At 39.9% G+C, this 23,845-nt stretch overlaps 1 protein-coding gene across 29 annotated transcripts in view; it reads left to right on the top strand.

Annotated features, from left to right (window-relative positions):
- CLASP1 (cytoplasmic linker associated protein 1) overlaps positions 1 to 23,845 on the top strand; it is a 192,591-nt gene that overhangs the window by 149,916 nt on the left and 18,830 nt on the right. For 20 of the 29 annotated variants that reach the window (XM_052793236.1, XM_052793253.1, XM_052793242.1 and 17 more), the window contains 7 exons: positions 8,321 to 8,464; positions 9,735 to 9,841; positions 14,886 to 15,002; positions 18,735 to 18,885; positions 19,946 to 20,192; positions 20,941 to 21,134; positions 22,809 to 22,937. In XM_052793236.1, coding sequence (XP_052649196.1) covers positions 8,321 to 8,464; positions 9,735 to 9,841; positions 14,886 to 15,002; positions 18,735 to 18,885; positions 19,946 to 20,192; positions 20,941 to 21,134; positions 22,809 to 22,937 — 1,089 coding nt within the window. The remainder of the gene's footprint in view (positions 1 to 8,320; positions 8,465 to 9,734; positions 9,842 to 14,885; positions 15,003 to 18,734; positions 18,886 to 19,945; positions 20,193 to 20,940; positions 21,135 to 22,808; positions 22,938 to 23,845) is intronic. The other 9 variants (XM_052793265.1, XM_052793264.1, XM_052793255.1 and 6 more) reach the window with 3 other exon arrangements.

Raw genomic sequence — 23,845 nt, 5'->3', positions numbered from 1 at the left:
TGTACAGGCTGAAGGGGAGCAAGGCCTTCTGAGGTGAAGGGCCAGTGACATTGCCTACCGTCTTGTTAATCAGCCAAGCTCTGGTCTTAACAATAAATAACAAGTTCTGTATTGCCTGATGGTCATTTGGACTACTAATCTCAGGGAAGAAGAAATTTTTCCTTTGTGCCAGATACCCTGACTGGCTTGTCTGTTGATGAAACATTCCTACAGCAGTTCTATTTTACAAGCCTGAATGCCATTTTACACATTATGGGCAGCCTTGTGTCACATGTACATCATGTTCTGCCTTCCACTTATGTAACTGGGAAAACTTTTTCTTTCAACTGTCCTGCTCGTTACTGAGTTTGGCCAAGCTGCCCTTGAATACAGACAGTGGATGGGACTTGGTAAGAAACTAGAACCGTTGCAATGAATCCAAAAGCCCGGGAGATTGCATGTGTTACTGTTGTTTGCATGAAGTCCCCCACAGACTACCTAGGGGTAGGGCTCTCCTTGGATTGGCACCACTGGTTTGCAGCTGAAGTCTAGAGGTGTCCAAAGAAAACAAGTTTGGGATCAGATTTTTTCCTAAAACTGATTAATTGAGAAACTGTTTCTGAATTATATGGGAAAATAAGGAAGATTTCAGAGAGAAAGCAACAGGTCAACAAATTCTTCATATGCTCAAACAGCCAAAAAAATGTATTTACATCTTTAACTAGTAGTCCTAGATGTCATTTCTTGAGAAATATTGATGCTGTCACTTTGGTAAGGAAATAATATCTATCAATAAAGTCCAGGGCAAGTTTGTTTAAAATATTGCTGTGATGTCTGTAGGAGGACCAGTGATAGACAGGAAAGCAAACACTGCTAAGGAAATGAAATTGGGGTCCTTTGCAATGTGATGCCATGAGACCTCTAAAATCTCTCCTGAAGCTTTAATTTTCCATCTGGTATCAGGCTGATTTGAGTAAGTCTGCGACAGAAGCTTCACTAAAAGCACTCCCAAAGACTCTTAGTGAGCTGAAATGGCATCGTTCATCTTTACTGGTGTTGGGCAATAAACGCTGTTGGTCATGGCCTGTTACAGTAGCAGTGGCAAAGAGGAGGTTTGCAGATATGCTTTTGAATGGCAATTTGTTTTAATATTCCCCAGTTGCAGGCCCTTGCCTTTTTGGGTCAGAGGCTTCTTGAGCACTCTTGCAATATTCCTACACCAGATTTGTGCGTCTCATGGACTCCATGAAGAGCCAAGTTACCAGAGAACCAGGCCTTAGGATTTCATTTCAGGCTTATGGAGTCTTAAACAGGATTATGTCCATACTGCTGAGGTCAGCCTTTTAGCCAAAGGATGTTCCTAAAGAAGTCAAACTCAGCCTAAATGCACAGAGGAACTCTCTTCAGGCATTTAAACATAGTCAGTGTTAGGAAAAATAGTGTAATATATAAAAAATGGCACCTGGTGGACTTCAATGTTTACTTGATTTAATGCTATTAGAACAAAAAGGATCTCTGTGTCCTAGCTGTGTTTCCAAAATAGTAGCCGTCATTTTCTGTTTGTTTTGAATTTGATGCTAGAGAGCTATGAGAGCCCAAATATTTTTAGTGTACGCAGTGTAAGGAAAATGGATTTTCCCGATGTTAGTGGCCAGAAAATCATCACGTGCTTGTTGGAAACATGGTGCTGGGGTAGATTTCCTGAAAATTAATCTCTTCACTTTATACAGCCTTCTAGTATCCTTTGAGATGATAGCAGTTTGTAATTTTCTCAATTTGCTTGAAACAGTTAAGAGCTAGTGCACGATAATACAATGTAAGAAGAAATTGCTTCACAGAATGCGTATACTCATGCTTATATTATGTGTCTGTGCATAGTACGTTTGTGTGTACGTGCCATTTATATAAGTACACATACACCTACATAGGTATAGGTGATGTATGTCTTTTGAAAATTGAGATTAGAGGTGATATTTATATGACACATTGTAGACCCATTCAATAAATAGACCATAGGCTGTTTTCTCTGCACTGTGATGTTTAAGTCTGCCATACTTATTCTAGCATTTTGAAACTCCATGCAGATTAAAGTGCATGTTTTCATTACAAACCATCTTATTTCAGTAGCTTTTCTTCTTTCTTAGCTTATATGTGAGAGCCTCCCCCTCAGAATTGACTTACATCATGCCAAGTTTATAATGAAAGTTTCTCAGTTGTTAATGAAATATAACCTTTGTTTCTAGCCCTGAAACATGTTTTTGCAACAAATGGCATTTTGTAAGAAGCAAAGTTACTTGGAGTAGCCTTCATCAGCTTGACTTCTGGGGTGACATCTGGCTTTCCAGAAATAATGAACATTTTTGCCACGGTCTTTGCTGTGCCCAGGTCACAAAACAGCAGCACACATAAGGAGTCGTAATCCATTATAGAACAGTAATCCGAATATGTGATGATTCAATGCTGCATAGTTTTTGCTGGCACTTGTTTGAGATGCTTTCGACACATGTAATGCAACCATCCATGACTTGTAAAAGCCTTTCATGATATATTAAGTGTGTGCTATATAAAACACAATAGCAATGTGGATTTAATTTGTATGTGAATTCTGTATTTAAATCTGTTAAATAAATTCTTCCTTTTCAGGATGTGGATGTAAACAGCATATTCTAATAGAAGTCTTTTGGGGAAACTGTATGTTTAAAAACTTGTGCTCAAGCTAACATGCTTGGATTAAGTACGAACTAATGAAGCCGTTCTGCTTCATACTACTCTATCAGTAACGTGGATGTCCATACTCATCTGATTCTAGACCTGAAAAAGGAACAAGCAGGAGGTTTGGTTTGGTAGATAGTCTGTTAGCTGAGTGCCAGCTAACACTTAATTGTCTGCTGGAAAGTATACTTAAATAATACTTGTTTAGAGCCTGCAAACACTCTCAGTAGATGTGAATTAACTCACTTAACATCAGCTATGCTCATCAGAGAATCAAAGCGTTGCTCTATGCCAATGTGTGCTAATACAAGCTGCCTAATGTGTCACTGCTGCCTCTCGATCTCAGTGGATCTATATTTCATGTGCAGTTTAGTATAATTCAGAGCAACATGAGAGAGAGCGAGCTTCTCTGTTGCAGTGTGCCTTAAGTTATTAAAACCACATTTGCCTTAGACTTGATGGTGAAATGAATGACGCGTACAGAGTAAGATTACATTTCTCAAAAGTGAGCAGATGTTAGTGTGGATCTTCCCCAGACCGATCACATGACAAAAGGCAGTGTAGACAGTGTTGGTCTAGCAGACTGATGCCCAGACTGGAGTCAGGAGTTTGCAAGTTCTTAACTGCTTCTTCCTCTGAACTTAGATGCCTGTGAGGATAGGTGTGGGCAGGTATAAGCACCTGTTCCCCTACTCCTGGCTGGCCAGATACAAGTGCCATCTCGGTGCAGCACTGCATAGGCTCTGCACCTCAGCAGAGGTTTTCAAGTGGTTATGGAGGCCCTCAGGAAGCTGCCAAAGCAAAGCCTTGTAGGAGGACTAAGGGGTGGTCTGTAAGCCTGAGAGTTGTGGCTGAACTTAATTTTGAGCCAGTGCTGCCCTCTGCTGAAAGGAATGCTCTTCTGGTTAAATCAAATATTAATGCTTTTTGTTACTTGAAATTAAGCAGCTGATTAAAACTCTTCTGCAAAAAGATAGCATGTGTACTGTTTAGATGATGATTTAGTTGAAATCTATGCTTTCTCTAAATAATATTAACTTTCCTGTTTGTCAAACCCAGACCATGCATAGTTGGGTGGGTGAGGATTTGCCAGCTAGGACAACTACAGCTTCGTCAGGGCCCGGTGAAGGAAACTTGGAAGAGAAATGTAAACAGGTAGACTAAAAGCCGTGTGCACTAATCACACTAATCGTGTTTGCGGTCTCAACTCAACTGTCTAGCTGTGTAGAGAGACCTTGACTGAGAGCCTGAAAAAAGTGTGTCTGTCTGTGAAGTAATTTTTGGTTTTGGTGTGCTTTTTCTGTTAACTCTCTTATAGTCCCTTGTAAACAATCAGGGTATGAGGCCCTCTCCTTTTATGGGGCTGCCCATGTTGCAAGCCCATCACCAGTAGAAGTTTGAGTAACTTGAAAACTGCTTTCGTATAGCTCAGGCAACTAGCTGCTTATTCTGCTTGGTCTATTCCACCAGTGACAGCAGCAATCATAAGGCACTTGTGTTAAGCTTAGGTCACTGACACGTTTCCTTTCTAAAATCAATGGATTTTTCCAGTTAGCCTTGATCTTTTTGCTTAATGAACCCAAACCATTTCAAAGAGACTTTTTTATAATTCAACCAAGTTGCAGAGGTTACAGATTTTAATAAATCTGGCCAACACCCACTGTCTAGGTGAAAACAAAAAACAAAAGTTGTTAAACCATTTGTGTCCCTTTAGCAGCTGACTGTTGGGCAGCATGAATTGCACTGACCTAAGTGTGAAACTCTGGGAGCTGCTACCGTCTTGTGGAACCTGATCTCTCGCTGCATTGTTATAAGGAAAATAATGAAGTTACATAAGCAATCCTTTGCAAATGATTCAAGAGCCTGACGTGGAGCCAGATCCCCTCACTAGCATAGTCAGGCTCTGAAATCACTAGAGTTTCTCCAGCTCAAGCCAGCAGAGAACTGCTTCATTAAGATTAGATAATCTGTAGGGTCTATGCTATGTGTCACTGAAAGGAGATGGATTAGTGTTCCACACTAATGGTACAGGGACACAAAGGCAAGGGAAAATTCAGATATTACTCTTTCTTCAAACTATACATCATCAAGCACGAGTGTTGCATGGAGAATGTTTGTACATTGTGTACAGAAATAAGTTTTTTATTGCTTGCTTTAAATTTATCTACTCCTTGAGTAATCTAATGAAACAAGGGCCAAGATTTTCAGAAATGACCAGTGATTCTGAGATAATGTAAATGTTTGTCACAAGCTGAAAACCCACAGATTTAAAACTCTTAGAAACGTTATCTGTAAAAGATGTCCTTTGACTAGATAAATATATTCTAGTTAAATGAAGCTTAGAGGATTATCAAGTGTGTCCAGATCTAACTATTAAGACAGGTGTAGAAATGCTGCTCCTGATGCTCTTCATTACTGAAATAAAATTAACTGTATTAAAACTGGGAAGTATTGCAAAAGTGAAACTTGGAGCATGTTATAAATGTGGTTTCAAGCTAGCATGGACCTTCCAGCTTTTGAGGTCAGTGTTAACAGTGTTCTTGATTTTATGGTGGTAGGGACCAAGACCTTTGTGTGTTAAATCTTAAGTGGGAAGTTATGGCTGAACTTTCAGATAATGGCTTTTGCCTGAAATAAACATAGAAGTGCAGTTGGATGGCTGAGGACTATTTAAAAATAACATAGCCAAGGTTAACCCATGTAACTCCAGTGTCGCTTTTGAGGGCTTTACTGGAGCACTGCTCCCAGGCTGTAGTAGTACTTGGCTTTATTTCAAAAAGCATAGACTATAGGTCTGCTTTCTTTCAGGCCATGTAAGATTGTAAGCATTGTGAGCGACTGTTCAGCCCTTCATTCAAAGCCCAATGACCTATTTGCAGGCAACAGCAAAGCTACTGAAGAGCACCAAGTACACAGAATACTGGCAGACACTCCTAAGGACAAGCTGTATTTTGTGCTAAGAGGGAGGGTGGACACAGTCCTGTTTTCATCAAAGCCAAAACAAAAGAGTGGAACAAAACTGAAGTGACTTCTGGGAGTTGAAAGTTCCCTCAGATACTCCTGTATCACATAACCGTGCTATTAGTGTTTGTGTGTTAGGGTTAAACTGTACCAATTAGATAACTCTGTGCTTCAAAGTGAAGCCACAGGATCATAAAGTTCCTGGTGGAGCTTTGGTGAAGATTTTGCTCAGATCTGTGAGATGCATCTTAGACCTCTCTGGCACACAAGAAAGGTACCTCCAGAATGTCACATCGTAGAGTGCATGTGCTCTTGCGCCTGTTTTGCTGTATTTACTTAGGAGGTCTCCAAGGGTGACCATATTTCTAACCCATCGATGGGAGATATGTGGGACAAAGGCACCTGAAATCCTTATCCACCTCACTGTACCTTGGGCAGCTCCTGACTTAACCAGTTGGTATCTCCAGATATTCTAGTCTCTGAGCAATCTCTCAACCTGGGAACCTTGTTGATCGATTTTCCTAGCTGCTTTATCTCAATGAATAAGAGATCTGCTTGTTCTGACATGGAAGATCTGCATGTCCACTTCCTAACCATCCAGGATATGCATGCCGTTCACAAACGGAATGTACTTTGGCATGACTTGTCACTTTGCATTCAGTTCAACATGCTGATTGTTGTTCTGAGATCTCTTGTTTGCAGTAATATTTTTATTACAGAAAATACTATGCTGGTGAAAACTTAAAAGTTCTTGGATCAAAATGGACAGAAATACACGTCCTTGTTGGATACCAGGCAGGCTTCATGGCAGAGTTGCCCAAAACTTCAGGTCAGAGGAGGGTAGGGTATGGAGTTAAGAAAGCCATGGGGAAAATTATCTCCCCACTTCTTTCATCCTTGGATCTTTAATGTGAAGTGAATAATGACATACTGTGTTTCTGTTCAAGTCAGTGAGAGTTTTGGCAAGAGGCAGCATGATCCATCTGGAATGAAGAGTCTGAAGACCTGTTGTTTGCTGCAGTCCTTGGAAGCCTGTTGAGTGTTGTGTGCCTCAGTTTCTTTGTTGACCATATGAAAAGGGTGTTACTTACCAAACTTTCATGGATGGAAAATGTTTTTATATACAAAGCTGTGTTACTGCAAATTGGGGCTGATAGCAGAAGTAACAGTACAGCTTGAATTGCAATTTGCACACTGAAACAATGAGGTACTTTGATTCCCCTCCACTATGAAAGGGGTTTTGTGTATCCAAGTTCATCATCTGCTAAAGGATTCCACTTCACAGGGAACTGCAGATCCACTTAATTATTGCAACTTTACAAACACATTACTTACTAAAAACTCCTTCTTTGACTTGATGAGGACAATGAATGTACAGTTATTGCCATGGCAGTGAATTATATTTTTATCTTCTTTAAAGTTCTTTTTCATTTTTAGGAGGTTTTAGAAAGTTCCTGAAAGGGTCAGACACAAGTGTCGTCTCTTCCTAAGGCTGTATGTATGCTGTTCCAAAATAAGAGCATGTGTAGCTCTGCTGCTTACTTTGTGAGCCTAAAGCCACTGCTTTGTATTCAGATATGTATTCTGGAGGTTGATATATCAATGGCTACACCCCTGCTGGAGAAGGTAGTGCTGCAGACCATCAGAGGTCCTTCATCATTGCTTCATTTTTATTGTTCTTTTAATAAATTTTTACATTTTTGTGTATTTTCAAGGCAAAGGCAGGGGAAAAAAACCAGAATGGGTGCAAGCCACATGGGTTGTATGCTGCTGGGGAAGCCTAGTTAGGAACATGTGATGTTAATTACCCTTGCAGATCTCCATTCTGTGATTTATTCTGCTTCCATTCCCATTTGATCCCATTGTCTTAGTTCAGGATACGCAGAGCTGTATGTTTGCTAATGGAGTTAGTGGAGATCCTGTTCTGGCAGCTATTCTTCCAGGCAAACCATGTCCAGTGAAATTAATGGTAAAATTCTTAATTGTTTAAGCGGTACCTTGGTTTCACTTATTAAATTTAGGGAATCTGGTGGGGTTTAGCCTGGCCATGGACCAGAGAAAGGTGGTTCTTACCATCCCAGTAGATCTTCTGCTTGAGATGGAGTCTTCTGTTGCTGAAACAGCCTCAGTGGTGAGACTTGCAAGGAGAGGTGGGAAAATAGAAGTGGGAATTGTCTGTCTGATGAAACAAACTTGTCAGATCCGTAGGAGGAGGAGAGGTTGGATAGGAAGAAAACTAGTCCCATTTGCACTTAAAATAGAAAGCATGGGAATGACAAATTGCAGTCCTAGATTCTTCATACTTATCTGAGCTTCTGATTTTATTTGTTTCCTGTAAATTTTTGCAGTAACTTGTTCAATTGAAATATGTGCTGGACAGGACAATGGTAAGATTTTCTCACTAGCTGTGAATAGCTGTATGCTTTACATCTGAGAAGTTAATGATATAGATGTAAAAGTATATGGTAAGCTCTATGAACTAAAAAGTTAACTATAGCTGTTAGCAATTCCTTATGACACATTACAAGGAGCATGTCAAAAATTTGCCTAGTGTGGGAGTCTTTTTGAATGGAACACACATCATTTACAGTAAGACTCATTACTAACAGAATGCATACTCTTTTCAAAGAATAAAAACTGATCGTCTTTTCTTTTTTCTTCTTTTCAGGCAGCACAAATAGTCCTGATTTCTCTCTTTGAACTGAACACTCCTGAGTTTACCATGTTACTTGGTGCCTTGCCAAAAACATTCCAGGATGGTGCTACCAAGCTCCTGCACAACCACCTCAAGAACTCCAGTAACACCAGTGTGGTGAGAGGCCCTTGTCCTTGCAAACAGCAGAGCACCAAAGACAGCAGCTCATTGATAAGCTGTTGCAGATGTTCAGTAGCATGAATTATCTGTAACTGTTATCTTGAAGCAATATGGCAACAGAGGCTTCTGTTTGATGTTGCTTTTATAGGGACCATTAAAATAAAAAACTCAGTTATTTTTAAATTTAATATAGTCATAACCAGTACAGATTAAAAAAAAAATTACTGAGAAGCGCATAAAAGTTGGTGGGGTTTGTGCTTTCAAGTCGGTGGTGCTTTTGAAAATCTTGCCAGTAACGACATTTTGGCTAAAAGAGAGATCCTGATGCCACAGATTTTCTGGGCTTACCGCTACTGTTGAAATCAGTTTAATACCAGATATATTGTCTACTAAGAAGCTTGCAGGATCTTTGAGACCTACAAGGTCTCCTCAGTCTACACCTATTACCTTATGTTTTTACATGAAGCTCTTACATATTTTTTTTTTTCTTTGAAGGAAGATGTTAGTAGAGGATTTAAGTGTGCTTCTAAATGTCTTTTCCCCACAGAGCAGCAAGGATTAGGGTATTTTTTGCCTTTTTTAATGTGGAAATCTTGTGAAACTTGCTGGAATTTGAGCCCTCCTATATTTGCACTTCCAGAGGGACAAGTAGACCTTTGTGTAAGCTAGAACTGCAGCATTAGGCGTCCAGGCAAATGGACTGAGTTCTCTAGTACCTTTGACTTTATGTGAAGAGAGTCAGAATTGGGAGCAATTTCTACTCATTTTGCTGTGGTATGAATGATTGTGCAGGCCAGTGGAAAAATGATAAGTTAGATTGCTTACTTATGCTCATAACAAGCACAATCAGAATGCTTTAGGCAATGCAGAAAATAGCTGAATAATTAAATTGCTAAATTGCCAGGGTAATGGTCTGTATACTTTGTTGCCTGGCAAATAGTGTCTGAGAAGCTGGGTAGCCTCGTGGATTGATAAACCGTTTCTCTGGCAATATTTGCAGGCCGTATGTGTTGCGTAGTTAAAATTGCAGGTACTGTGGATTGTAGAAAAGTGCATATGTGCTTGCTTTATCCTCAGAGCAGTACCTTCAAGAACATATTAATGACTACGTGAACCGTGGCTGCAGATTTCTAGGTCAAGAGCCAGAACCAAAACTGCACTAAGCTTGTCTAGTGCAAACAAAGGCAATATTTGGACCTGTTGTTGTGTACTCCTGCCTGTGCATTGCAACACATTTCTAATCCCTGTCTTCCTGCTTCTGTGCCAGGGCTCCCCCAGCAATACCCTTGGTCGGACTCCTTCCCGGCACTCCAGCAGCAGAACCAGCCCCTTAACTTCACCTACCAACTGTTCCCATGGTGGACTGTCGCCAAGGTAATGCGGCAGGCTAATTAAACCACTTGCAAAATATTAAAGGATTTCAACACTGAGTGTGCATTTGTAGAATATGACTCACTTTGAAAGCAAAAACAAGACCAAAAGTTTACAGTAGATTGCTCCAAAGAAACAGGGTTTGAACATGATAATACATGGTTGGTGATTGACTTCAGTGTTCCAGTCCTCATGTTATCTGTGTAATCTTAATGTCTTTTCTTATAATATTAATTTTCTTTCATAACCAGGCATTCTTCAGAATCACATTTGTGGGTTCAATAAAGATAACATTAAATGGCAGCGTTAGAAATGAGGTCTTGTTGGGGTTGCAAATACCACAAAGCATATGATGACTTTCAGGTCAAGGGTTTCAGATTGTGTCTATTTTTTAGGTGTGCCCTTGTGATCAGTAATTCATCTGACTGTAGTTACAGTGCTTGTGCTACTGAGAGAAGTACTGAATCTCCTGTTCGCCTCTTATGCTTTGTGAGGATGCAGAACAAGCAGAGGTGGTAACTTGTGTTTCAATGCTGAATACCTCTCAAATCACCCTCACGGCCGTTCACCAGCAGAATAGTGGCCTGATCCTTTGGTCAGCAGGTCTATTGCAACCAAGTGTATTGCTGAAGCTGCAGATGCTACCCTAGAATACATTGGTCCACTCCAAAACCTTTTATTGAGCAAACATGGACTCTTGGATATTGGGAATGTACATGGTTCGCACCATAAAAACTTGGAGCAGAGGAGATAGGAATTTAAACAGTATGCTCTGGGACCATAGAGATATTGGAGGAAAGTATTAGGTTGTTACCTGGACAAGCTTTGATTCATGCTGGGAAAGTTTAAAAGCTGCTGCTCTTGTCTGCCTGCTCTCTCCATGGGAGATCACTTGCCTTTGTCATGGAAAAGACAGAAGAAAACATGTTGAGTGAGGACTGCAGTTCATAGTACAATGTAGTAATTTACACTGAAATCTGTTGATCAGTCCTGTCGTGACTTGCTAAAACCCTGTCGGGAAGGATGCTTAGACATGTGAGTTCCCATGTGTCAGGAAAAACACAGGCTTTTAGCCTTTAATGAGTAGTTATACTAATTCCAGCAGCGTATGAGGAGAACATGGGGTCTCCTGAGAAAATTTTGGGTACCTAAATAGATGTTTGTGACCCCTCAATCTGCTATAATCCAAAACTAGACTGAGAGGTTGCAAGCCAAGTTCAAGTTGCCTATTACGAGTTTTTTCAATAAAGGTTTCATTAAGAAATTAAGTGGTAGAGTTTCAGGGGAATGGTTCCAACTATGTTGCTTCCTTTCTGACTAGTTTGAGCATTGTTGCCCTGTTGATTTCTGTTGTGGGAAATTATAAACTGAGATATGTCTCCCTGTGGTTATGTTGTGGCTTTGCTGGTCACGTTTGCATATGACACTTATTTTATAAATCCATGACCTTTTACCATGCTTTTTGGGTTTTGCCACTTCACTCACTGCTTTTCAATTTGTCTTTGCATTCTTCTCACCTCTTGATGTCAGGATGCACATATGAAAATATTTGTTAAAGCATTCAGCGTACACTTAATACTTTTGTCGTTGCTATTGTTTTCTAGCATTTTGGGTTGAGGAACTGGAGTTTTCTTCCCATGTGATATGTTCTTAAGGAACAGCTAGAGAGGGCATGTAATTCCAGAGCATTATGCCATTAAGTTGTCAAGACCAAAACTGCCACTGATGCAGTGGGCCAGGAATTTTCTTCAGAAAACAATCATTCCTTCAATTTTCTATGGAGTTCTTGGAGATGTTGATCCAAAAATTTAGGTGTCTTTTCAAGAAGCATGTCCTGCTTCCTTGCTGGATTTAGTTATTCAAGAGTGATGTATAAGTTACTCTTCAATGACAGGTGAAGGTGGAAGCTGCTGTAAAAGTCCTTTAAAATATTTGGGGAGAAGTTCAACCTTTTTTTGGTAAGTGATCTCTGAGCACTAACAGTAGCTGCAGATTTTTACCATTTGTAGAAAAGGTGGTGGCAAGTACTGCAAATCAGTGGCAGTAGCTTCTGATGCTCTGCTCTGCTGGACTGCATCCTTCTTGAAAATGTCTCGCGTAGCACAGTTTGAGCATGGTCCTGACTTACAGAACAAGGGATAATTTAGCTCTGTTTCTGAAGAGTATGTGTGGTCGTTCTCCCTTCAGAAAAAAGGCTTTGGAAGATGTGCTAACAGGTTACGTGAAGTACGGTACACTGCAGTATTGCAGTTCGTGTACATGCTTCTGTGTCATGTGTCGATTACAAATGCTTGGTTTTTGTTATTATCAGTGATGTAAAATGTCACTTTTCTCTCTACAAACTTGGAAAATGAGCACACCTGAGTCATTCTGGTAGCAGTGTAAAAGGATAAAGATTCCCAGGGTTTCTCTGCGTAGTTCTCCTCTGAAACTAGGCTTGGCTTTACGTTTTTATGGGACCCATTGCCAAAGGGTTGTACTGAGGTTGTGTATGCCCATTCCTTCTGGGATGCTTTATGTGTGGGCCCTGCTTACCTTGTCCATGCCTATGTCCTGTACAGGCAGCCTGAGTGCAGTGAGTTGAAGGATTATCTCCAGTTCTTAATGTCAGCTTTGGTTTTTAAGATTATACTTTCCTTTGAATTTTTTCTTGATGCACAGATTGGAGGAGTAGTATCTAGAGACGTATATGTCTTTGGGGCTGGGATATGTGTAGAAAGGATAGTTTGGGTCCTTTAGGAATATAAACATGCGGCTAAGCATAGCTGCTCTCCCATATTACTAATGGTTTGTGGACAATATCTTCAATAGTAATCAGCAAGGCTTCATTGATACAGACTTTCTATAGTATGTATGTATGCATGCCATTGCCCTTAGGTCATGTTACTTCTCCCATATTGTTGCCATCACAACTGAATTCCAGATGTGGGTTTTTGGGTTTGGTTTTTTTGTGTGTGTGTGTACATGTATTTGAGCTCTCTGGATAGATTTTGAATGTTTTGGTTGAACTGGACTTTGCAGACAGCTAATTTGCCTATCCAGATGATAACATCTGCTTAAGTATCCCCTGATGTTAGGGTCTTCAGAAGGGTAACATGCTTTCAGGGCCTTGGGCAGCATCCTTCCTTCTCCTGCTTTCATTTGCTCCATCCAGTTCTGCTTCATGATTGCTAGAACATATCCACTGCATCTGCGAGTTACTTCTGCATTTGTACCTGCTTTTTTTGTCTTGACAGTTTTAGTTATTGGGGAGAGGAGTTATGGAGGAAAGAGGTGTTTTCTGAAGAAGAAAAGCAGGGGAGGGCATTTGGGAAGACTGAAAATAATAGGAAAAAACCCAGACTTCTGACTGAGAGGAAAGAATGTTTCCAGGCAATGCTCAGATGAATGGCTTGAGTTTGTGCTGGACACAGAAAATCTTCTGAGATTTAGTAAATGATGTAGTATGACAAAAAGGAAAATACTAAGTTGTGAAGTCCTCCATCGTAAGAATACCGTTCTAAATGGCAAAGGAACTTCTGTAAACTCAAATGTTATGTTCAGATTGTGAATTTTCATCTAGAATTCTGTAGGAATATTTGAAGGAATTGAATAGGTTTGCCCTACTGTTTCTGCCTTTATTAGTAGCCCAGAAACCTGTGTGTAGTTCCAATTATTAAAAAACCCCGTTTAGTCCTTCAAAGATCTCTAGAGGAAATGCGTCAAAATGAAAGGCTAACAATTTTATTTGGCTATGTAAGTTTACATGCTTGTTTTTCACTGACAATAGAAAATACTATTAAAAATTTGACAGTTTCAGTATTAAGTTGAGCAAGACATGGAAAAAGAATTAAAATAAGCCACCCACGTTATACAATAAGGACAAGCCTGCATTGTTTGGTGGCCCGTTTGCAGGTAGGTGAGACCTGAGCTGTGAGACTTCTGATCAGCAGTCTGGGTGTCTGGTGTATTTCCGTAGTAGTTGCATGTAATAGCTATGTTTTTTGATTGCTGGTTAACGAGTGATTTTCTTGACACCACTCTTCAGAGGAGTTTTCAACTGGCTTTGCTGCTGTTTGTGCTGGAGCAATTCTTGACTTGTTTGCCGCTTCTAATCTTGCAATATCTATATATACATATATCATATGTACAAATGACTTTCCAAGACAGTGTGCTTAAACTTAATAGAAACAAAGCGGTGTCCTGAATACTCCACCAGCTCAAGCATCTATATTCTCATTTAGAACATGATTTTGAAAATCTGTGTACCATAAAGGGAACAGGACAAAAGCAAAGGTTGGACAAATTGGCACAGGGATGGATGCCTTGACCCAAAGGCGCAGGATCAAACAGTAACCAGAAGGGGCTTGTGGAAGTTTGATGAGAGATCTGAATCGACTTAGAGGCTGGTTTCATCCAGTCTTTCCAGGTTTGTCTGCTGAGACCTGGGCCATATCCCCAATTTACATGGAATGTTTACACTCTAGACTGATTGTCACTTGCTGCATATTTGAGATCAGTTTGAATCTGGTGAAATAGGATCAGATCTTAAGCCCTGCAAAGGTTTGCTGATTGTGTGGAGCCTGATTGCAGGCTCTTATAGAGACACCAGGAGCCAAACTTTACAAGCTACCTTTGGGTGTCTGTTAAAAAAAAATCAACTCCAACTTTCCTTTCTTCCAGGGAAATCCTGTTGCTTACAAAGCTGCTTAGAGTTTGAATACAGATGCGTGGTCAGGGATTGTTTACTTAGAGCATTTCAAGAGTTGTTTTTTTAGAGGCTATATCCATTTGTAAAATTTACTGGTTAGTACAAGCAGGGACTATTTTTGTGTGCACCATATCATTTTGTTAGGCATAAAAGTGGAAATGAATAATAAAGGCCAAAACAATGACTTGTAAGGCTCAGTGGAGTATTCTTGTTTAATTTTGTTTCTATTAATTTTTTTTCTCTCTCTCCAAGGCAGCATGACAGCACTAAGCCACTCAGATTATAGTTTCTGTTTTTTTTTCCTCCCTCTCCTTTCTCTGTTTTTTCTCTCTTTCTTTTCTCCTCTGATCACGGCAGTCGGTTCTGGGGTTGGAGTGCAGATGGGCTGTCGAAGCACCCCCCTCCCCTTTCTCAGCCTAACTCCATCCCCACTGCTCCTTCCCACAAGACTTTCAGACGCTCTTACTCTCCCAGGTAACAAGCTACCTGTTAAACCAACTTGTCTGAGGTGTCACAGTATTATTTACCTTTCACACTGTGGGATTTGTTCAAATGTGGGAAACGATTTGCAGAGGCTTTAGTTGGAAAAGGAAATTGATGATGATAGGTTTCAGAGAGCGGAGGTGACAGGCAGCCACTTGCTTGCTGCTTGGGGAAGATGCAGCATGCAAGTGGATAAAAAAAAAAAGTGGATTTTTCCAGACTCTTCCTACCTGTCAGGTTCTTGAATGGTTTTATGTTTCACGGTTGGTTTCCAATGCAGAACACAGTTGCTGAGCACTTTTGGCAGGTACTGGTTGCATTATGGTAGCACGAGCAAGGTCTTACAACCTGGCTTCACTGTGCAAGCAGCACACGAGTACTTTCAAACTGACAAATACAGCTCAGTAGTGATTTCAGATCTGCAGTAGTGAATATCCATAGGACAATGAGGATGAAGCTTGTATATATGACTTTGCCAGCTGCTCGCACAGTGTGACTGTGGAACATCTTGGAAATTTGTAGTATTGAAATTAAAATTTTCCACAAGATTTGGAGGTTATCAATTGGTAATTTTGACATCTCTTCCTCCTCCTGTGCCCTCACATTTTGTTCCAATCTGCATACAGATCTTAATCAGTATACTGGACTAAAGCTGTACAGTGGTTTTAATCAAGAAAACCTTCTGAATACAAATTTAATTTGTCAGACCTCTATGTTACATTCCTTGGATTTTAAGTTTATACCCTGACAACAGGCTTTCTGTAGATGTGGTTTCTCCTGACTTAAATATACCTTTTATCTGAGGAAGGACTATGTGCAGTCTTTCCTTGAAGCAAGAAGTTCCTAATGAAGAACTGTTGAAAGAAAAACAAATAAATTGTTCTTTGAGGGCTCAAAATCTGGGTATCTGTGACATCTGAGAGAGAAAATAGAATCCCATAGTCTGTACCTCTGTGAATACCTGCAGAATTAAAACTTTAAATCAATGTTTGGACTCTTCTAGGACACTAAGATACCTGTGGAAGAGATCCATGTTGATTTTTGGAGTTAAACTAGTTGAGAATTTTTTCCTCCTTTCATTAGCTGACACCAAGGTTTGCAATAATTTGACATATATTCTAGCCCAGAGCCCGAAAGTGCGAGGAAGTGGGTTACTGTGTACTGCTTGAGGATGCTAAACTGTTGATCACTTAAAAATAGTTTGGATTAGAAACTGAATAATAGTTTATGGAAGTAAAATGTATTTCATGTCAGACTGAAAAACTGCCAAATTGTATCTTGATAAACTTGTAGAGAGCTGCATTGTTTTAGTGCAGCAGAAGATGGAAAATAATGTTGTGACATCCCTAAACGCTGCTCATCTCTGCTCACTTCTTATCCATCCTGTGACTTTCCTCTAGTTTTCTGCATGGGTCATTTTTTTTTTTCCTTTTGTGCCTTTCCCATCCTCTGCCCCAAAATGTTGGTGTAGTTCCATTTTATTTTTTTATTCCCCCCCCATCGTGTTGTCTGTGAAGTATTCCAGCAGACATACTGTCAATAGACGTGTGTGTTCACGTGTAGAGTTTTTGTTCATGTAGAACACAGCCATATTGTTATCTCCTACACAGGCTTACTCCTGAGACATGAAATCACTGGGTTCTTTAGATCTTTATTAAAATGTGGGGTTTTGCTTTGAAGAATGCATCAGATTGGTGGCTCTTTGTTGAGAAATTGCCTTAGTCCTTTAGCATTGCAGAGTCTGTACTTTGATCTATTCTTTGGTAGCAGTGTAGGGCAAAATTCATCCCTGAGGAAAGAAGCGATGATTTTTAGCAGAAGATTTAGTGTCAGTATATCTGTGGTTATTTCTTGGGTTTTGCCATGGATTTCATTGTGTGACCTTTCGTAAGTCATGTCATCTCTTGGTGGGGATACATGGGTACAGTCACATGTATATCTTCTTAAGGGCAGTTTCATTACTCGCTTAAATATTGTTTGAAGAACCCCTTAAGATCTAATTAAATGTGCTTGAGCTCAAAATTAATATTTTAGAGATTGTATGAAACAAAGGTTTTCCTATCCCTGCTTGATACTTATAAAGAATCTAAAAACTGCCTTCACTTTTGTCTGGAAAGTCATCACAGCACATTAGTGTTATTCAGCTGTCTGAAAAGCCCTAAATACTTTGACTTCTGTAGGTTTATAAGCAGCTTTTGCTTCCTGATCTTGGTCTGTTCTTTAAGTGGCTTCTCTTTCCTCCTGGGCTGATAGACACTGTTTAAAGTTGGGGAGTTGTTCTTTGGTTTCTTTGCCAGAATACATGGTGCTAATGCTTGTGTAGTGCGAGCGCGTTGCTTGGGAGCCAGGGATTATGGCTATTTTCAGTGTGTTAATCCCGAAGGAATCGGGCAGCACCAATCTTATCCTCTGTCTGAAGTTCCTGAGTTTCTTCCAGGAAAAAAAAGCAGTAGTTCTAGATATTTAACATCCTACTTTTAGTTCCTGAAAATAATAGCTGTGTACTCAGGATTCAGAAGGGATTTTCTGGGATTTTCTGTTTTGTGGTTTGTTTTTTTTTTTTTTTTCCCCACCCACCTCATGGGGAGTCTTTCTTTTGTGGAAAAGGAACACAGCTCTTTGTTCAGCCATCCTCCTCCAAGCCCATCCTGTCATCCTTCCCAAACTGTTAAGAAATAGTAATTCACCCCTGTAGGGAGCCACTTCTTGCTGTTTATTGACAAACAACTTGATGTAAATGTCTCAAATTCTTTTGGTTTATTTGCTTCTGGCTCTACTAAGATCCGAGACTCCCCCACAGAAATTGTTCTCAGTTACTGGGTCTCTTCATTAAATCTCTCTTGGAAAACTGATTGTCATGCAAACTCAACTTCTCCTAGATAGAGCAAAGCCCTGCCAATAATGCCTTTTCATTTTCTTTTTCATTTTCTCCAAGCTTCTCTTCTCAGCCACATCTTTTCATATCATCTGCCCTTGCATGCTAGGCATTTTTTCATGGAACTTAATTTTGGATAACTCCTCAAGGAATCCCAAAACTTGTATGGCTTTGTGCTGCTGAGGAATTTCTGAGGAACAGGCAGACTGCAAGAAAGCATCAAATTTGAGTGAGAGAATTCCCAAACTTAAGCTCACTACTGAAATGCATCTTTTATCAAGGCATCGTGCAAGTGGTTTTGGTTTTACTATTCTATAAATGAAAATGGGACATGTTAGACTAAGGTTTACATCAAGGTACATTTTCCTTTCCATTTAAATCTGTCACATTTGGATCCATTGATAGAATATATTTGATATATTATGAAACTTAAATTTCATTGATTTCATTCCCACCAGCTGTCACAACCCTTTGAGTTCCCATAGTGATTGATTTTCTTTATTTTCCTTTTAAAATAACACCATTACCATGCTGGGGATAGGGGGTTTTTTGGGTTTACAGAAGCTAGCACACTCATTGCTGTGGAATGTAACGAACAGTGGACCTGATTTCCCCTCACTTACAGTGAGGTAATGCCACTGATTTCAGTGGAGGTTCTCCTAGATTTAGCCCCATTTGAGGGGAGACTCAGACCTGAATTCTGCTTTGATTCCATCCATGTTTTGTTACAAGTCACTGTTAGAAAGGGTACACTAAATCATCTGTCTCTGACTTAGCATTGGTTTTGTTAACAGTCAAAAGCAGATTCCAATTTCATATGTAACATTTCATATGCGTTTGGTCTTTAGTATGCTGGATTATGACACGGAGAACCTAAATTCTGATGAAATCTACAGCTCTCTTCGTGGAGTCACAGAAGCAATTGAAAAATTTAGTTTCCGTAGTCAAGAGGACCTGAATGAGCCAATCAAACGTGATGGAAAGAAAGACTGTGACATTGTAAGTATTTGATTGATTAGTGTCTCCAGATAGGTGAAATTTTAAAATATTGTGTTCAAACCTGGCTTTGGATTGTTAGTGTACAAAATCCAGTTATTCCTACTGTATGCTTGCAAGTGTCTTTGGCTTATTGGTTGCTAACTTCTTATACCTAAATTATGGGGTCCCACTAATGTAGTCAGTTGCTCCCTTTGAACTCTAGCCTGCTGTGAAATATGCTCACTGGGCTTCTGTGGGAGTCTCATGTACGAAGGAAGCAGTGCTAGTGTTCCTCAGGCTCAGCATGGCTCAGCAGTGGCTTTTTCATGGAGTGTGTGTAGTCAAGTCTGTAATGGGAATACATGGGTGGTTTCCCTTACAAGCTTATTACTTCATATATAGGAAGGACCCATAATCACTCTGAGTGCACAACTCGTATGGTACCTTATGCTGCATGAATGGTTACAGAATTATCTACCAAGTGAGATGCCATTTGTTTTAATTAAATACATGGACTTCAAAATTTATGGGAATCTTCAATTATGATCCTTATGGGTCCCTTCCAACTTGAGATGTTCTATGACTCTATGACAGTTTTGATTCCTATCTGGATAAACAAGTTTACGTTAGTAGATTAAGTTAGCCTTCAAAGCTAAAAATTCTTGGTCCAGGATTTTTCTTTGGGACTCTTCTATTGTGCATTTCACATTAGCCTGCTAAGCATCATCCAGTCTCCTCTATCAGTGGGTTGTGAAGTTTCATGAGGAAGATATTGCTTTTGCTTCCTTTCCCTTTCTTAGCAAATTGGTCCTGTTCCAGAGCTTCTGATCTTTGCCAGCTTGTGCAGTTTTAGCAATATTAACTTAGATTTAGGAACGTTAGCATAGCTTTTTGCCCTGTAGTCATGAGATATTTTTGGAACTGTTGTAGTTGTATAAGGGAAAGAGGTGGTAATCTTAAGTTTTACTCTACGTGTAAACAATTCTATGCCTCTTCGTGATGGTGGGTGAACTCCAGAAAAGTTATGGCTTCCACAGAATTTGAGTAGTCTTATGTCTTTTCTTTCTGTTTGATCCCCCAGGTGTCTCGAGATGGTGGCCTCGCTGTGCCTACCAGTGATGTCCGTGGAAGCAGTGATGTTGTGGAAGGCGGAAGGATGGCTCTAGATAACAAAACATCCCTACTGAACACCCAGCCTCCCCGTGCGTTTTCAGGGCCACGAGCTCGAGAATATAACCCCTATCCTTATGCTGACACAATTAACACTTATGACAAGACTGCCCTGAAGGAAGCAGTGTTCGATGATGACATGGATCAGCTTCGGGATGGTTTGTATCAGTGTATCTCATAAAACTGCAGGCAGCTTGCTCTATTTCTGGTATATTCGTGTGAGGGTAGTGCTCTCAGATACATGTCTGCCCATGCGTATGTTGCATATTACTTTGCATCTGAATTGAGGTTTGGTATGAAATACTCTGTTCTCATGTACCAGCAGAACCTGATCTGTGGTTATTGAGAAAATGTTACACTGCAGTTTTGTTTGCCTAAAGTTTCCTGCAAACTAGTCCCTTAAGCATCTAAATGCATCTGTACGGACACTGTTTTGGGAACCTTCTGCTCTTTGACTGAAACATCTCACTCAATAGCTCGTCGTTACTGAGACTTTCACTTCATTTAAGTGATGCTACACCTTAGTTTTATTCTTTTGCAGTACACTGATGAGTCACTGTACTTTGATCTAAAGGTCATACATGTGATCGCTGGTTTTGGGTGTGTGTGTCTGGGAAAAACTGCAGCAGTTCTTATCCTGTAGAAGTAATTATTGGAACTGGATGAAATTCAATCGTCATCTCTTCCTGGTTCGTTAGAAGCCATGTGCAGGTTCAGGAGCTGTGTTATGAACTCAGGTGAAATTGTGGGCTAGTCAGATTCTCAGATTGACTGAGGCCACCTGGAATTTGATGCATTTGGGAGGGGGCCCTTATACATGCAATTTGTTCTGTAGAGGGTTAGTAATCTTGGCATCTTTGATCTTTTTCCCTATTTCCCCAAATGATTTGCTGCCATTTGTCCTAGAAGTACCCATTGACCATTCAGATTTGGTGGCTGATCTTCTGAAAGAGCTCTCCAACCACAACGAGCGGGTGGAGGAGCGGAAAGGAGCTCTCCTGGAGTTGCTTAAGATCACAAGGGAAGATAATCTTGGAGTTTGGGAGGAACATTTCAAAACCATTCTGCTCTTGCTGCTGGAAACGCTTGGAGACAAAGATGTGAGATGTAGATTTTTGTCTTAACTCTCCTGTACATTGCTTCATCTAGGGTGATAGTTCTTCCACACTAGTTTAAATGAAACCTGCTGCAATTGTACAGCATCTCATCAGTGATGCTGTACTGCTCATTTTTTCTTTTGAAGCTTGACAACTCTGCTTTAGTTTTCAGTGTGTTCAATGATGAGTTTTAAGCTCACACTCTGAAGTGTCCCAGTTTTTTGCTCTCCCTCTGGGGTGTTAGTAATGAATAACTAGGAAATTGAGCTAGAATAAGAAAAGAGGTTATCTTCTAATCTAGTACAAAAACTATCAAGATTTCAAAAGTTGTTCGCTTCTGAGTTAGGATGAACTTACAAGCTCTTAACTATATCATACCCATTCCCCAAAAAAGGAGAATAAAGGTACCCTAGAATAGATTAATTTTTTTTTCTATGCTGTTTAAAGATCTGGCCTGTTAGATCTTATGGGATAGGTCTCTGTCTCTTGCAAAAAATATCATCAAGAACAAACTGCTTTTATAGAAGATCTTGTTTTGAAGTATTAAAAAATACTGCGCTATTATCACAGCTTTATATTTGATAATTGATCAAAGTAATTTACAGGCTAGACTTATACTTTTTCCACTTGGGGCTATTTGTTCAGCTTGCAGCACAATGATATTTGGTAAAGGCTCAGCACCCTGCTGTGCCTTCACATCAGAGCCATGCTCCATCTGAATGTTACAATATTTAGGCTTCGAAGCACTCACAGCTCTCTTTTTTTGTTTTATCTGGTTCAAAATCCATTGTATTTCTTATATGCCTTGTAAAGTATATGGTGCACACACACTCAGAAATTTTAATTCTGAAGCAGTGCAGGTGGCTGACATTTTCTCAGTTGTTGTTCATAGTATAAGCATGAGCTGCTCTAGTCCTATGTCTTTAATCATAACATCATTACAAATGTATCAGAAGATATGGTGGCTTTAAGTATATGTGAATTGTGCTACTGCATGAATTTTGCAGATGAATAGCAAAGGATGTGCTTTAAAGGCTGAGTATAAAGTATTTTTCTGCTGAAATGATAGAATCTATTTGGAGTGGCCACAGGCCAAAAACTTAATGTAACAGTTACGAAATTGAAGCAGGTGTTATAAATCCCTTCTGCTAATGATCTTTTGATATAAAGGATTAACACAGGTCAGTGTTGACTACAATGACTTAACTGTTCTTGAAAATAATTTCCATAGGAGTTACAGGAAGACAGTCAATTTTACTGCATTAGTACATGAGAAACAGCTTTGTTGCATGGATGGAGCCCAGTTTGATATCCACAAAGCTAAGCAAAAGAGGAAGGGCAAAACAAATATGATCTGAGCTTTTTTGTAGATTCATGTAATGCAGGCATGCTGCTTTGGGTACAAATTTGTACTTCATTGCCAAAAGAGTATGGATTTTAACAAAGTAGAGTCATACTGATTCTTCTATCTGTGACAACAGTTATTTTATGTGAATTTTTTGCAAAAGCAAGCAAGAAGACCAACTCTGAATTTTAGTTATATTGATTACACTGCTTACTCCACTGGAGCTGGTAGAGCAATGTAAGATTTCTGGTGGCGTAGGGAGCCATGAGAATTTACTTCAAATTACAATTTTGAGAAGTGACTTTTTCTAATGTGGGTTTCTCTTGACACAGCATTCAATAAGAGCCCTGGCGCTACGAGTCCTGAGAGAGATCTTACGGAACCAGCCAGCAAGGTTTAAGAACTATGCGGAGTTGACTATCATGAAAACACTGGAAGCACATAAAGATTCCCACAAGGAGGTGAGTGAGCCTTTCAGTGTTGCTACTGGGAAAGCAATATGGACCTGCTGAAGAAATGCACGACCTGTGAGACTTAACAGGCAAACATGTTATCAGTAGAAGAAACTGATATTAAGTCTCCCAAGTATGAAGAGACAGGATTTTTGCGTGCTGAAGCAGGGAGGAAAAAAGTTGAGACCGACAGAGCTGTTCAAGTGGACTTGGAGCTATCTGGAAGTGTAGGCCACTGTTTATCGACTTCCAGTATTTCCTTACTCTTTCTGGGAGAGGCTGAGACCCTGTAGTAGAAAAGTGCATGTTTAATAATTTTTCAGAGCACGCTGGGGGCACTATGCTCCCTCCATCTGTACAGGTAAGGGTAGGAAATGTACTGGAGAACACAAAGCCCATGTTCAAGCAGAATTGTGTGTGAAAACTGAGTGGTGAAATTGGGCCATGCTGGAGAACTGGGAACTGGTGAGTAACAGGAGAAAATGGACAAGGAGGCCGTGCTGCTAAAAAGAAGTTGGGGCAGAGGAAGAAGCAAAGGGATGGGTGAATTGCATTTTCCTTTTGTGAGAGGACTCGTATGTAAAACTGAAAATATTCTTTGGGAGTAAAACAAAAATAAAGGGACATGATGATAACATTTGAAGGTTGAATCAATTTGAAATCAATTCAAATTCCATTTAAAGTCAGTCTTTGTAGATTGACTTCCAAGCTGGATCTTTTAATCTACCTTGTGCGTGTTGCAAGTTTGAACTAAACCTTAGAAAGTGCCACATGAATTTTTCTATATGTCTGTGATGGCTTCGTTACCGAAGTCCTTGCTTTGAAATCTAAGACGCTTATTCTTCTCTGTGACAAGCTTGTCCTAAGCTAGCAATTTTAGGCATCTCTGTCTGGAGAGCTTTGGCCATGAAAAAGAT

Source organism: Harpia harpyja, chromosome 7, assembly GCF_026419915.1.
Source record: "Harpia harpyja isolate bHarHar1 chromosome 7, bHarHar1 primary haplotype, whole genome shotgun sequence".
Lineage (NCBI taxonomy): Eukaryota > Metazoa > Chordata > Aves > Accipitriformes > Accipitridae > Harpia > Harpia harpyja.
This window is presented reverse-complemented; position numbering and strand designations above follow the sequence as displayed.